General features: G+C 35.1%; 1 protein-coding gene across 1 annotated transcript in view; it reads right to left on the reverse strand.

The window, feature by feature from the left end:
* Positions 1-2,879: 2,879 nt before the first annotated feature.
* Positions 2,880-16,283, reverse strand: part of CNBD1 (cyclic nucleotide binding domain containing 1) — a 541,281-nt gene continuing 527,877 nt past the window's right edge. Inside the window, exons 14-15 of the mRNA XM_041768591.1 lie at positions 6,020-6,250; positions 2,880-3,014 (exon numbers count right to left, since the gene is read on the reverse strand). Coding sequence (XP_041624525.1) covers positions 2,880-3,014; positions 6,020-6,250 — 366 coding nt within the window. The remainder of the gene's footprint in view (positions 3,015-6,019; positions 6,251-16,283) is intronic.

The raw sequence follows: 16,283 nt of genomic DNA on the forward strand, positions 1-16,283 counted from the left end.
TTAATTTCTATAGCCAAAAGGACAATTTTAGTCTCTGCTTTAGGAAAATGCCATAATTCCTATATCACTGCAAAGGACTATTTAAATTAATTGGGTTTTTTGCCTCTTTCAAGGAATTCCTCATTAATAGAAAATAGGGAAAAAAATTATAAGACAAAGTGCCATCTCAAATTCTGTAAATCTCTGAAGCCCATGCTTATTAATCATAAAATGGTATCTCCCATAGGCAAATAATCTTTTTGACTTTCAGTGAGATGAATGCCCTAGTCTTCTAAGAAAGGCTCTGCTTCCTAACTTGTGAGGAGAAAAAAAGACAATGCATGTATCCTTGGTTTATGAGTTTCTGTAAAAGACATTATTCTTAATATCTGTACATAAACACTATGCCTCTAGATTCAATGTCTTTGCAACTACATCTCACATCAATATTTCAGCTTTAAATAAAATACGAACATCCTTATAGATGTTTTGTTGGTTTGAGAAGCCATGACATGAACTAGCAGTAAGATAGCCTACTGCTTTTGTGTAGTTGTTGGAATAATTATTAAATAATTGGCAAATCAATTAACAGGTGTTACTAATCTGCCTAAGGCAAAGCTGGCTCTTAAGAATGTCAACCCTTTGAAGATTTCTTAAAACACAGAGATTACATTCTGATTTAGCTAATTTTATTTTTTTAAGATTTTATTTATTTATTAATGAGAAGCAGAGAGAGAGAGAGAGAGAGAGAGAGAGACAGGCAGAGGGAGAAGCAGGCTCCATGCATGGAGCCCAACGTGGGACTCGATCCTGAGACTCCAGGATCAGGCCCTGGGCTGAAGGCAGTACTAAACTGCTGAGCCACTGGGGCTGACCTAGCTAATTTTATTTCTAAAGACAAATTTTATACACATTTAATGTGCGTTTATTATTAAAAAATGGAAAATATAGAAAAATACTAGAAGGCAGACTTAAAAATCAAAATTGGTATTGAATTTATAACTCTAATTTGGGTAATAGGAATTTACAGAGTACAATATGCAATATTTCTGTTTTTGTCATTTTAGAATTCACAATTTCTTTTATGATAAGACATTTTTAACATTTCTTGAAAATATCTGCAAATGGCCAGGTATTTTCTTAAACATATTTTCCCTTTATATCCTTATAGGTTGGTCTCAGTCCCTAGAAAATAATTTTATGAAAAGTACATCTAAACTGAATTCCTAACTTGGGTGTCACTGATGACAATTATTAGATGATGTATTAAGTAAGACAATTCCAACAAGGTAATACATGGTTAAGATGTAACGTAAATTTTGGAATACTCTTAAACTTAAAATTTTCAGTTCCTTTACTTAAGTTTTGAGTTAGAGGTATAGCAGAATGTTACAGTGGAACTTTCCGACTCTCTCAGAATTTTAGCTAGGGCCAAAAATATTAGAAGAAGGAGTGTTAAATACCCATTAATTTGAAAGTGAGGTACCAGACCACCTGCACAGAACTCACTAAGGGGTACTCCAAATGGACAGATGGATAAACATTTGTCTGTAGCTGCCTCAAGCCAATACAAAGGAAGTACAAAGATCAATAGGAGAAAGATCTTAATAATGGGTTTTTGTGGGAAGAACTATACTTTTGTCCTTTCGTCTCGTACCTCAAGCCAAGCAGAAAGATTTAAGATGTCCCCTCACAGATCATGGCCATTCTTACTAGCAGGAAGGAGACTAACCTGGAGTCTGGGAGAGAGCGAAGCTCAAAATTGATCTCTTTCTTTGGGGCTGAGGACACAGGGTTTGGTGTTGACCCACATTTAGTTTTGATCCACATTTGGAGAAGTGTGACACCAAGAGCTGGGCTGCCTGTAGCCGGCCTGACTGATAAAAGAGAGGGCTTTCTTTGATGGGAGCAAATTCTGTTTTCACTGACCACAGCCAGTATTTACAGAGACCCCATAGAACTCTAGAAGTTATCTTGCCTTGAATTATTTTGAAAATGGTCCCACCTAAAGGGCCTCCTGCCTGAGGAAAGATGATCTTGGTTGAAAGAGGCAGAAGTATACTGAACTGTCCAGTGCAGAAAAGGGCAAATATAGAAAGGGGAAAAGTGTGAAGCTGCCAGCTGGAGACTGCATTATCACTGTAGGTAATAGTGCTGAGAAAGGTCTACAGCAAGGATAGGGAGATTGCTGGCCCACCATACCTCCGAGAAGAAAAAGAGCAAGCACTGTGGCATCAGCTACACTATTCCAGATTATGACACTATAACATTCAAATATTTCAATCTTCCCTCTCTTTTCTTTCTCTATTCCAACCCTAAGGAGCCAGAGGCTGCTGAGTGAGTGGAGGAAGAGAAGGAAGTGATGAGTAAACAGACAAATGGTAAAGAAAGAAACCTTATCTTTTTCTCCAGTGCAGGTTTCTGAGCCTGAACTGCTTCTATCTAGGGCTTTGGATATCACAGACTTTAATATTTGAATATGAGACTTGTTATTAAATTTGGAAGTGAACAGAAAAGTCAGGAAAACCTCATAGAATTTTACCTAAGAGACAGGGAAGACTTGACATGGTAGGTTTTATAGGATCGCAGGGAGGGCGGAAAACAACAGTGCATGACTTTCTCTTTGCACTTGGTAGGATGTAGTTCACTTATTAACGTATTAAGGGATATTTGGAAGGAAACCAATAACTGCCATTCCTTTTCTCCTTCAAACAGGAATTTGTATTTTACTTTCAGTTCCCCCGGAAGAAGAACCTGAACAAGGATTAGAATTCAAGTAATTTATTTTGGAAGTAATTCCAAAAAGCATCAGTAGAAGAGTTAGAAAGTAAGAGAGAGGAAGGAAGGCAGCCAATAAAGCATTCATTTTCAAGTGAGTTTTCAGTGTTGGTCACTAGAACTTAATCCTGCTGGGAGAAATCTGGGGACAATGTAAAATACATGCTTCGGAGCTCTCCACCAGGGCCATAGGGAGCTCGGGTGTTGCTATACCAGCTGCCATCAGTCAGAGAGCTGAGCTCAGAGAGACGTTCATTCTGTGGCAATATCAGTTTGCAAAGTAGATGGCAAAAAGACAGTACCAGCCAGGGCAGGTGCTCAGGAGAAAAATACATGTGCTAGAAGGAGTCTACACTGCTGAAGGGCAAGAACATATAAACAAGGTACTGATGGAATCAAGTATGCACGAGGAATCACATGGCAAGATGGGGGTAACACATAGACGGTGCAGTGTTTTTCACTGGAAAACTTTCAAGACTTGGATTTACGTTCTGTCTTGGGGAACTTTGCTTGTATTGCATCTGAAGCAAAGAATATTGAATAACTCCTGTAGTCTTCTATCAGAGTCATTGACTATAAAGTTACAGAAGGGAGACATTTTATGCGTACAAGAGGTTGGACTTTTAAACTTTAAAAAGTGGCACCAGCGACACTTTAAAAAGTGTTTTCCGTTGGAAATGTTTAAAAGGAGAAAAAGCTCACTTTTGAGTCGAACAGGATTTTCTCTGACATTTAGAAACCAGTGGAAGTTAACTCAGGTCATTGTAAATCTTGTATACATGATGAAAAGTGAATTAAGTCAAGGTACTGTTCAAAGTGGAAGTTTTATAGAATGCTCATGGACACAATTTTTAAACAATTACTTTATTGTAAGTACTATTTTTAAATCATTTATTGAGTAATTGCATATATAAGATAGGAGTCTATTTAGAAATCATATTAACATCCAATAGTTATTTATTAATTTCTATTAGGTCTAGTGCATAATATTCCTGGTAGGAGCAATACAGTGGAGAATGAGATAGCAGACAGGATTCCTGCCCTCTACTGGTGAAGGCAGATATACGCAGTAAGCAACTAAACGATCTAATTTGTAGTCACATAATAAATAAGCAATTACAAACTAAAAAAAAAAAAAAAAGCTATAAAAGAAAAATGGAGTGCACTTGGAAAGTTTAAGTATTTTTATATTTTTTAAATTTTTCTTATAACTTCCTCTTTTTTGGATTCTCCCAATACCAAGTTAAAATAACAGAAAGGGAAACACACTCCTAAACTCATGACTCAAAGCATGTGAGTTAATAGATTTAGGCAACATGAAAAGTCAGCTTACCTTTTAGAAAAAAACATTCATATATTAGCCATAATGGCTAAAGTAAAAAAATTAGTGACAACACCAAATACTGGGGATAATGCAAAGAAACTGGGTCATTCATACATTGTTGGTAGGAATGCAAAATGATATAGCCATTCTGGAGGGAAAAAGTTTTTTTCTTTTCTTCTTTTTAAGATTTTATTTATTTATTCATGAAAGACACAAATAGAGAGAGACACAGGCAGAGGGAGAAGCAGGCTCCATGTAGGGAGCCTGACATGGGACTCAATCCCGGGTCTCCAAGATCACACCCTGGGCTGAAGGCAGCACTAAACCAGTGAGCCACAGGGGCTGCCCAATCTTTTCTTTTTTTTTTTTTAAATTAAAATGCAACTGCCATTTGACTCAACAATTATACTCTAAAGGTATTTATCCTAAAGAAATAAAAACTTACGTGCACACAAAAATCTGTGTGTAAATATTTGTAGTAGCTTTATTTGTAACAGCCACAAACTGGAAGCAACCCAGGTATCCTTCAATGAGTGAATGGTGCATTAAATAAATGCAGTACATCCATGCATGGAATATTACTCAGCAAAAATAATAATTTTTAAAAACTATTCATACACATAATAATCTCCAGAGAATTAAGTTGTGTGAAAAAAAAAAGCCAATCTCAAAAGGTTTCAAACTATACAATTCCACTTATATAATATTCTTGAAATGACAGAGTTATAAAAGTGGAGAACAGATTGGTGGTTGCCAGGGATTAAGGAGAGGCTAGAGATAAGAGAGGAGCAGGTGTGGGTGTAGAAGAGCCACACAACGGAGCCTCGTGAGCAGAGAAATGCTCAGTACCATGACTGTATTGATATCAATATTCTGATTGGGATATTGTACTGTAATTTTTTTTTTCTTTTCTAAGGGAAGGAGAGAGAAGCAGGGAAAGGGGTAGATTAAGAGGGAGAGAGAAAATCTTAAACAGACTCCATGGGCCCAGCACAGAGCCTGATGTGGGCTTGACCTTACCAAAAGATCATGACCTGAGCCTAAAACAAGAGTCAGATGCTTTACCCACTGAGCCACACAGGCGCCCCTATTGTACCATGTAGTCTTGCAAGATATTAAGATTGGAGGAAACTGGGTAGAGGGTACAGGGATCTCTCTGTATTGTTTCTTACAATAGCATATTGTAGCTAATTAACCAAAAGTTTTAATTTAAAAAATGACAGAAACTTACTAGTAAAAGCACAGGAGGGTATTTTTGTGTTTTGGTGGCAGGCAAAAAGTTTTTATTCATAATACAATATAGTATATATAAAAAGCTATAACCATACCAAAAAAAAGGAAATTAAACATCAAAATTAAGAACTTCTGTTAATCAAAATTTGCTATTAAGAAAATCAGTGGGCAAGATACAAAAATATTTGCGGAAAATATTGACAGAACATACCAGGAAAGGGACTTATATACGAGATCTATCTCTATACCTATGCCTATACCTAAATCATTTTTTTTTTTTTTTTTTGTTAATAAAGCAGTAAAAGATGGGCAAAAGATCTGGGTAAAAACTTTACAAAAGAGGTGCCTTGGTGGCTTAATTGGTTAAGTGTCTGCCTTCGACTCAGATCATTAGAGCCCCACTGCTGGGCTCCCTGCTCAGCGGGGAGCCTGCTTCTCCCTCTCCCTCTGTCTGCCTCTCCCCCTGCTTGTGCTCGCTCTCTCTCTGCCAAATAAACAAATAAATCTTTTTTTTTTAAAAGAAACTTTACAAAAGAAGATTTATGAATATCTGAAGTGAACACAATAATATTCAACTTATTATCTGGCAAATGAAAAAGTTAAAATTAAAATCAAATGTCATTAGCTACTTATCAGAATAGATCAAATTAAAAAGATTGACCACACTAAATGTTGACAAAGTTGTGTAACAACCAGAAACCTCACCTTGGTGGGGACGTTAAAGGCTACAACTTGTCGAAATCTTTGATGAGTATGAGATTTTACCCTATTTACAGGAAAATATTTAGTCACCCACAGTTTCATGGCTGCTGGTAGTAGATTGGGTACCTCTGGGCCATAGAAAGAGGGTGTTTTGTTACTCACAGCAGTAGCAGTAACCGGAATATCAACATTTTCCGGGCTCTTAGGGGTAATGGGAAGAAGACCAGATGGCAACTGAACACAAAATAGGTGGCATTATGAGATAGGAAGCCTGATTTCGGGAGCCTGCATCTGTATCTTTCATAATTGACAGTAAGCCTACTCTTCGCTCTGGAGGGAGACACTAACTCTATCTCCCAAGGTTGTTTGCTAGACAAAGCATCTTATAAAGATAGTCTGGAATCAAAGAGCAGTAAGTGCCTCACTGGCATGATTAGTGCGGTAATACAAGAGACTCCTGGAGAATTGTCTCCCAAGATCACTTTAGAAATAGGATTAGCAGTTTCTTATAAAACTAACCGCAAACCACTTATGCCCTATCAATTCCTACATATCGGGCCACGAGAATGAAAACATATGTTAACAAAAAGACATGTAAGAGTCATAGCAGTTTAATCTGTAATAGTGATGATAAATCAACCCAAATAGCCATCAGGAAAACACGTAAAAACTAGCTTTGATATATCCATATAATGGAACACTTAACAACAATAAAAAAAGTATAGCTTATTGATAAAAGCAACAAATGAATGAATGTAGAAGACATTATATTGAGTAAACCATGCCGTACACAAAAGAAGTAAAGCCCAATAAATCAATTTTTATGATATCCTAGAACAGGAAAAATTATGTTGGAAAGGACTTAGAACAGTGAGGGCAGAAATTTATTGGGAAGGGGAAGAGGGAATTTTCAGAAGTTATGTAATGTTCTATCTATATCTTCAAAGTTTTGGCTAAACTCAGAGAATGTACATTGTACTTTATTTTGATTTTACATAAAAAATACTGTCAACAAATATAGCACCTAATTATATAAATCTAAGTTATTTAAGAAAGATGGGTTTGTTGTTTGCAATTTAAGTGCATTAAATAAAGCAGATTATATGAGTAGTTAGATATGAGATGAAAATAGGAATAGAATCTAGGTTCTAGATATGTTTTTATAAAGTTCTTTCAATTTTGCTTTTTGCTTTAAATGCTTTATGATATAGGAGAAATTTCTGCCACAATAAAGTTAGAAACCTTCATATATATCAGTGAATAAATACATAGTTTTAAAGTAACTAGGTATATATATTTTTTTAGTAACTAGGTATTTTTTAAATTAAACTTTATATTGGCATTGAAAGGGGTGACTTACTCTACCTCTTTTTCACAACCTCCAATCTCAAGATCATAATTCTTAGAGACTTTGTCTTCTTTTTGCAAGACTGGCTTAGTTGTTCAGTGCTTGACTGCCATTGCTTTGTATTTTACCACAACTAGGATTCTTAGTGCCTAATATGATCATGAGTGTATATTTCCTTAATAAACTTTATGTGTGAAATTCAATTAAAACAGAAGCATTCGCTTTCATTAATTTCTGCACCTTCTCTAACTCTACTGTCTATATATGTTCCTAGACTACACAATATATTCTGAATATGGAGACGTTAGTTAGAAAACTTTTGCACATTTCAGCATAGCATTTTGTTTTGTTTCAATTTATTTTTATGTGGGTTTATCTTATGTATTTACTTAGAGCTTGGTAAAAGCAGTACCCTCACCCTAGCAACAGCTATATCATATGCTTCTTTCGTTACAACATACCTAGCTTTTAATTTTATTATTATTTATTTTTTAGTTATTTTTAATTTAATTTTGATAATGATATCCTAGAACAGGAAAAATTATGTTGGAAAGGACTTAGAACAGTGAGGGCAGAAATTTATTGGGAAGGGGAAGAGGGAATTCCCCTCTTCCCCACAGTGCAATACTGATATCTGGATTCAGTGATTCATCACGTACATACAACATCCAGTGCTCATCACAAGTTCCCTCCTTAATATCCATCACCCATCTTGCCCAATGCCCACTCACTTCCCTCCATTAGCCCTCAGTTTGTTTTCTAATAAAAGTCGCTTATGGCTTGTTTCCTTCTCTCCTTTTTTTTCTTTCCCTTCCCATTGGTTTGTCTGTTTTGTATTTTAAATTCCACATGTGAGTGAGATTGTATGGTATTTGTCTTTCTCTGACTTATTTCGCTTAGCATAATACACTCTGACTCCATCCATGTCATTGCAAATGGCAAGATTTCCTTTGTTGATGACTGAGTAATATTCCATTGTGTGAATGAGTGTGTGTGTATGTATATATACACCATATCTTATTTTTTAAAATTATTTATTTGCGAGAGAGAGCATGCACATGGGTGGGTGAGGGGCAGAAAGAGAAGCAGACTCCCCTCTGAACAGGGAGCCAAATGCCAGACATGGGTCTCTATCCCGGGACTCCAAGATCTTAACCTGAGCTGAAGGCAGACGCTCAACCAACTGAGCCATCCAGGCACCCCTATACCATAGGGTATATGGTATCCATTCATCAGGCAATGGACAGCTGGGCTCTCTCCATAGTTTGGCTATTGTTGATAATGCCAGCATAACATTTTAAAATCAATTTAGTTAAATGGTTGAGTCATGAGTCTCTTAATAAATAACTGACTTTTGTCTTTCAACCACAAGGCGGAAAGTATATAAGAATGATTACATTTATAAAGTCATGTGTATTGGCACATTTTTAATTCTGAAACCTATGCAAGGCAGATAATCTTTCTGAGGATAATGCCAAACAAAAAGAAGGAATAAAATTGTAGTCATTAACTACTATTTACTGAGGACGTAGAACTACTCATCAATATTTAGTCAATAATTGACTAAGATGTTTTTTCTTAATTATCTGACATGTGCCATTAAGTTTAATATAATATTCAAAATAGAATTTGTTTTCTCATTATATAAAACATAGAACTCAATAGGAAAAATGAGGGCCGCTTTCCACTTGGACAATTGATATGCTATGCACATTTAGTATGTACTCATACTCCGAAAATGAATATTACTCTTATTTTGTAACCCCTCTAAACAAAAAGTTCATCTAAGTCTGCCAGGTGGCAAGGTTCAACATGTTTTCTGTGCACAATAAATGTTAAATTACAAATTATTGTAATGTTCTTTACAGATTCTGCTTATAATTATGTGGCAATCCATAAGGCATTAAATAGCTTCATTTTCTATAAAAATGAAAATACGATTACATTTTTAAACAGAAATTCTGCAGAAGTTTTACTCACATGGTGGGGTAATTTCTCTTTATTGAAAGCAAAATGTTCTTAGAACCATGGTATGTGTGAAGGTAAAAGGCCTCTTACTTCCCAACCCCCTTCTCAGCAGACAGCACAATACAAAAGTCAATTTATGTTTACACATAGTTAGTCTAATTAAGCCATAACATCCAGTATTTAATATCCTAATCTCTCTCTCCCTTCGTTGACTGGGCCCCTGGCTTCATGAATTTAGAGACATATGGCTAGTAGTTTAATAACATAGTAGCATGTACGGACTGCAACTTGTTTCAGAAATAGTTCTTCAAGTTTCTTTGGACACATCATTCTCAGACCCAACTCAATAATGTCTAATGATTACTATGGACTTCGGAGCATCAGTATGTGTGTTTAAAATCCATAAATTTGGAAGATAAAGTGAGATTTTTAACCACCTAAAACCTTCAGGCCTTACCAGTCTTGCTTATAATTGAAGTTTTCTTAGCATTCTTAATACTGACTAAGCTAAGCCCTCACTTGTTAACGTAGTACCTTCATTCTTTGCAAACTCCTGTGCCCTATTAATAATGTAGTCCAGGGTTGTCTCACATGTACTCAGGAATTCTGTGGTGATTGCCATTTTTAAGACATTAGAAGTATTTTTGTTGTGATTGAACTTTTATTTAGAATTACAAATTTATTAAACAAACAAAAAAAATCATGGATTCCTTGGGAAGTTTAAATCTTTAATCAGTATTAACATTTTCCTAGAACCCCTTCAAGACAATCAAAAAGATCACTTCTGTGACATAGTAGTACATAGTTCAAGAGCCCAGTTGCTAAGAACGCTCAGTGACTTTCAGGGTCAGAGTAATACTCTTTCTGTAGTGAAATTTAATTAGTTAATTTATTTATTCATCATTCAGTAAACATTCATTGATCTTGTAGTACACTAAATCCTTTATACTAGCATTTCTATTTCTAGTATGGCTAGCAACAACTTAATATCCCTTCATCACATCTTAACCAAGACTGAAGAGCAAACAAAAATTGTCTTATTCTTCAGTCAAAAAAAAAAAAATAACTTCCAGATTGTTTTTTTGAAAAAATGAAATAATGGCATTAGTTTGAATTGTTAGAGTGTAACAATTAGAGTGTAACACCGAGTGTCGGAAAGTAGTGTTTCAAGCTTTCTAAGTTATTAGAAAATGAAATTCAATTTCTGAAATTCTCCCAATTGTGCAGATTCTAAATTCAAAACGTGTATCATCATAGGCGTTCTGACTCATGAACTATCATTTATTGTGTTGATCTGAAGATAGATTTCCTCAGAAGACCACTAGTCCATTACATACGTACCCAGTTGGAATTTATTTGTATAAGGAAAACTTTTGTTGATTTGATTTTAGTTAGTTCCACATGTATCAATAAACCTCTAAAACTAGCATGTTATTATTTTTCCTTACTTGTACCTGTAGGACATGATTCCTGGGGCTCCTCTATAAACACAGTCTGCTTTTATTTCTTTACTTTCTTTAAAAAATGTGTGTCTAGAATATATGATATAGGTGGAGATGTGTCTGAGGTGGAGAGGCAGTGTCCAGGAATGTCTTGAAATTCCTAGAGCTCCAATGAAAACATTTTGAAAATCCCTTTCTAAGGATAACATATTGCATTATTTTACCTCCCACTACTTCAAAGAGTAAAGAGGTACTTTATTTTCCTTGTTCTGGACCCATCTCTTCATAGCATTAATACTTTCCCTTTTAGTCTACTTATCTACAGTTGGGTAAATAGTTACCTATTTACTAAACTCATACATTTCAGAGAGTCAAGGTATTTATGAGCTCCCTTTTCATATTAAATAATGAGTATAAGAATAAATATTGAGGGGTTAGTTTCTTCTCGACATGAAAATGTCTTTGTTCCTCAGATAATTACTGAATTATTTTCTGGGCCATTTCTTGTTCCACTCAATTTTGTTTCTTTAAAGATTTGCCATGAATACATTTCCCCCACAACATAGGATCTAATGCAGTCTAACTACCATTTTAAAATGCTGTAAGTCAATCCTGGGATAAAAGCAATGAAAAAGGAAAAATATACAAGCTTTTATGTTTAATAAAAGTACCAGTGTTAAACAGATGTCCCCTTTCTTCCCATGCTCTGCTTGTAGCATTTCACTTACAAACGCTAATCAGATCTGCAGACAGTACTTAGAAGAGTTGGAGTGGGTCAACTCCAGAGCCTAAAGGACAAGAGTGGGCATCCTAGCTTCATTTCTTCCTAACTGCATGGACCTGCGCAGCTTATTCAACCTATCCAGGCCTCAGTTTTCTCCCTCATTTTCTTGGTGTGATGATGAAACAAGCTCAATGCAGGTCTAACCGTATGTCCAAGGCAGACTCACCTGAAGTTTTTGGAGTTAATTGTGAGGGCTCTTTACACAGAAGTGCCTAATCCCCAGGATAAGAGCATTTTGTATTAGTAATTTCTCATGTCAAGTTGTGTTGGAGTGGGCATGATCAGATTATTTTTAGAATTTGATACATGCTTTCTTTAAAAGGGCCTCCATATCTTATAACTTTTAGACTCCACAAAATCTAGGTCTGTCTTTTCATGTAAGTAATTATTCAATAAATATTATTCTTATTTACTATTGGAAAATTCATCCAAAATAATATATGAATTTTTCTATCTTCCTTCTCTTCTTCCCTTGTTTCCTGTACATATCTTAAAGACCTGATATGCTTTGTTGGCTAACTTCCATCATAAGTCATGAAACTCGGTTGTTCTACTTTCCTCTCAGAGAACATGGGGTGTGAAGGCAAAAATTGGCAGCATTTTTGATAAGTAAGATAATAAGGTAATAAGGATGTTCAATTTCAATTGTCACTGATTCTAGCATGATTCAACTTTGTAAAGGTAGTTTAACTGACTCAACCAGTTTCTACTTTCCCTGATCAAGCTTCTTTGCCCCTTTTCTCGAATGACAAATAAGAATAAATCGATAAGCAAATTGGTCATAATTTATACTCTGTATTACCCAATCTTGACTCTTTGGGAACTTTCAACACCATTCCCTTACCCCCCACCTTAGAGAGGAATGCCTTTTTCAATTATCTATGTTCAGTATTACACAAGGATTTAGGTATACACACACACACACATATATATACCTTTATATATATACACCTATATATACCTATATATATACATGCACACACACACACACACACATATATATATGTATATTAAACCAGTTGATGTGAGCAAATAAAACATAAAAGGTGTGCTTCTGAGAAGAGAAAGTGGCGCTGAGCCACTGTAGAAGGGTTAGATGACATGTCCTAGAGAGGAAGATGGAGGAATGAAACAGATACTGTGTTGATAAGGAGTGATTGCATAAAACAACTTAAAGTAAGTAAATGTAGACCTTTTTGGGTCTAAAGTGAAATAGAAAACTTGAGAGAGACAACCCTAGATTTTGAAATTGTGACAACACATTTTTTTTAAAAAAAATTTATTTATATAAAAAATATTTATTTATTTATGATAGTCACAGAGAGAGAGAGAGAGAGAGAGAGGCAGAGACACAGGCAGAGGGAGAAGCAGGCTCCATGCACCGGGAGCCCGACGTGGGATTCCATCCCGGGTCTCCAGGATTGCGCCCTGGGCCAAAGGCAGGTGCCAAACCGCTGCGCCACCCAGGGATCCCTGTGACAACACATTTATAAAAGAATTAAAAACTGAAAAAAGCAACCAAGTAGTAATTATGATATAATCATAAACCATAAATACTTTTTAAAAAATGTTTTACAAATTTATTAATAAATATCACATGATCTCATGGTCGCCCTTTGTTTCTAATCTCACATTTATTCAGAAGACTAAATTTTCAGGGCTCTCTATTGCACTGCATTATTCACTAAAGAAATGTTCCAGATAACAGATACTGCTTTAAAAAAATAAACAGTACACATCGATGAAAATTTAGTAGTATACTCCTAAAGAACTCTGGTATAGTGGTTTAAATGACTATGAAAATTCAGAACTTTAGTTAAAAAATTTAATCAATACTGCCATGTAAACATTTATCTGTAGGATCTATACACAAATGAATCTCTAAACATATTTTGTGTTTTCCTCAATGATATTCTAAACCACGTCTTTTACTGCCTTGATGGAGCTGCAGGCACATGATGTGTTTTGGAACATATCTGCTTTAACTCTGTAGTACTTAGAAATGTTTCTGCTAATACCCATGCATGAAAAAAAATCAAAACAACTTGATACTGATTTATTTATAATCACTTGATGGAAGACTGATTTTAGAGGAAGTTGTTTACTTTCACAAACTTCTGTAGTCATGCAGTGCCATTGTTCATCCCTCACTCCATCCTGACCACGGTTCTATTGTATTGTTAGCATCAAAGAGCCCAGCCTTATTAACTTTCTCTGTGTAAATGGGTCACAAGCCAAAGTTTAACTTATTCCTGAAAAACATTCAATGTTACAGGTTAAAGATAGGCCAGAATTATATGTGTCAGTTGGTGTCCAAATTGTGATATGTGTCAATTCTTAAGTATGGACAACTTGAATAAGAATCGTTTCTATTTAATGCTTTTTAATGAAATTAACAGGCAGTTAATCCATTTTTCATAAATTATATATATATTTTTTAGTTTGCAAAATTGCGTCTGATTTTCAATCTGATATTTCATTTATATCAAGACAAACTCAACAGTTTGAAGTTAGATGAGAATGAAGCTGTACAAAAATAGAGAAAAGCATCCAAGAACTGATGTAAAGTGCACTCAAATAAATCTTTTAGCTGTTCAGAGAACCCCAAGGTAAAGGCTTCCTCCCCAACCTGATCTTAATGTCTCAGTGCAACAGCTATTTAAGCTGAATCATAGGCCCTTATCTCAGCTTTCCAGATGGGCCCTTTAGGTGCTTCTTTGACCCTCAAAAGGGTAATTGCTTAACATTTGAGAGGGGGGCATATGTGGCAACAAGAAGTTGAAAAGAATAATTTAAGAAGGAATAATAGGATCTGGATTTTAATAATTCATAAGACTCCTTAACAGGCAAGATTTAATTACATCTTTATCAGCTGTCCCTTTCAAATTCGAGTGCCTCACAACAATAAATAGCCTAACATTTTTAACTCTAACATACTGCGGACACATTATTTGAAAATGAATTTCATGCTCTTTTTGCTAAAATTATGTAAGCCAAAATGGATCCTCAGATGTTATGAGATAACATTAAGATGGAAACTTTTTTGACAGTGGGTTTTTAATTAAAGCAAATGATTGAATTCAATTTTCATGTCTCTTCTATTAGATATATATATATGAAAAAAGACCTACAAAGCATAAATAAACACTTTTCTGTAAACTAGACCATCCACAATAGCACACTGTTGACTGATTTCTGTACAAACTATGTTCCAAAACAATTTGCATTCTAAACGTATTTAGAATAAAAATCTTCCACTCTGTTGCTCTGGCAACACAGATTATATCTAAAGTAGATGCATAAGATTTACTTCATTTCCTTTTATATACACCTTGGAGAAAGACTTGAGAAATTATTGGTGTTGACACCTTGAATTCTGCATCATGCTGTTAGAGTTAAGACCATGTTTTATTCAATTCTTTGATTTTAGCACTTATCAGAGGACATGGGATATAGGTTATGTACACAATCAGTATCTTCCACTGGGTAACAAAAACTGAAATTCTTGTACCCAAACCAATTTACATCATTATCTTATTCTTCAATATGCCAAACCATTTGGTTGAAAAATGAATTAATATATTGATTGGTCTACAAAGTACTGTTTCATTGATATAAATGCTGTTGTATCAATGTCATCAAAGTAACTGATTATTTTGGCATCATTAGATGCTTGGGGAAAGGTTATGAAATTAAACCTCTTTTCTTTCAAGGCTGTGTGTATGAGTGGGTGTGTATATGAACATTGGGTTATTTGCGGTATGAGCAAACATTCATGAGTGAATGTCCCAATATTGTTCCATTTCCTTTTAATTTGTTAGCTCTTGGCCCTTAAATTTTAATTTGATTTCATGCTAATCACCAGGCAGGGTTCGTTGGTGTGTGTGAGAAATTGTATCTTTTAGGAATAAATTGGCTACAAGAAAAAAGAAACTCAATTCAAATTGCCTTGAACAATGAAAACATTATCACCATCATCATCATTATTATTTATCTCACTGAAAAGAATACCAGAAGTAAGGCAGCCTGTTGCCTTGTTTTAATCTGGTTTAAGATGTCATTAAGAATCCAGATTTTGATCCCCCTTTCTCCACTCTGTCATCATTAATGTGTCAAATGTTTGTTCTTCATTATTCATTCTTCTAAGAGTTATAAATGGATATTGGGTATCATTTCCCAAGACAGCAATCTCCAGAAAAAGAAGAGTTTGACTTTTAGTTTTTCTAAAAAATAAAGAAATGTATCTTCAAAGACCTCAAGGAAAATTCTCCTCCCATCTCAATGGCCACAGGTGGAGTTCAAGCCCAATTCTAAAACAGTTACAGGTAAGGGAAATGGGACTGCCAAGCGTGGCCCAGGTGGATTAGATCTCCCTTCGGGGTCTGGGAGCTACCAATCTCATGAAACCACAGCTTCATGATAAGTGGATGATATTAGGAAGCCAGAATGGAAAATGATGGTTAGGGAAAACAACATGTTGATAAAGGATAGAGATACTTTCCAAATCTATTTAATAATGAGTTTCTCCAACTCACCCATGTATTTAGACTTATTTTGTGGGCATTCCGACATCTACATCCTGTGAGAGATAGTCTCTGAAAAATGTTATTGTAAATAATAGTGTTTGTATTTGATAGTACTATGGCTACTCGTATTTTGATGTTTTTCATCTTGTAACATTGGGTTGAAAATATGCATTTGTCTTAAGAATTTGCTTTGGCCCCA

Source organism: Vulpes lagopus, chromosome 9 (genome assembly GCF_018345385.1).
Source record: "Vulpes lagopus strain Blue_001 chromosome 9, ASM1834538v1, whole genome shotgun sequence".
Taxonomy (NCBI): Eukaryota; Metazoa; Chordata; class Mammalia; order Carnivora; family Canidae; genus Vulpes; species Vulpes lagopus.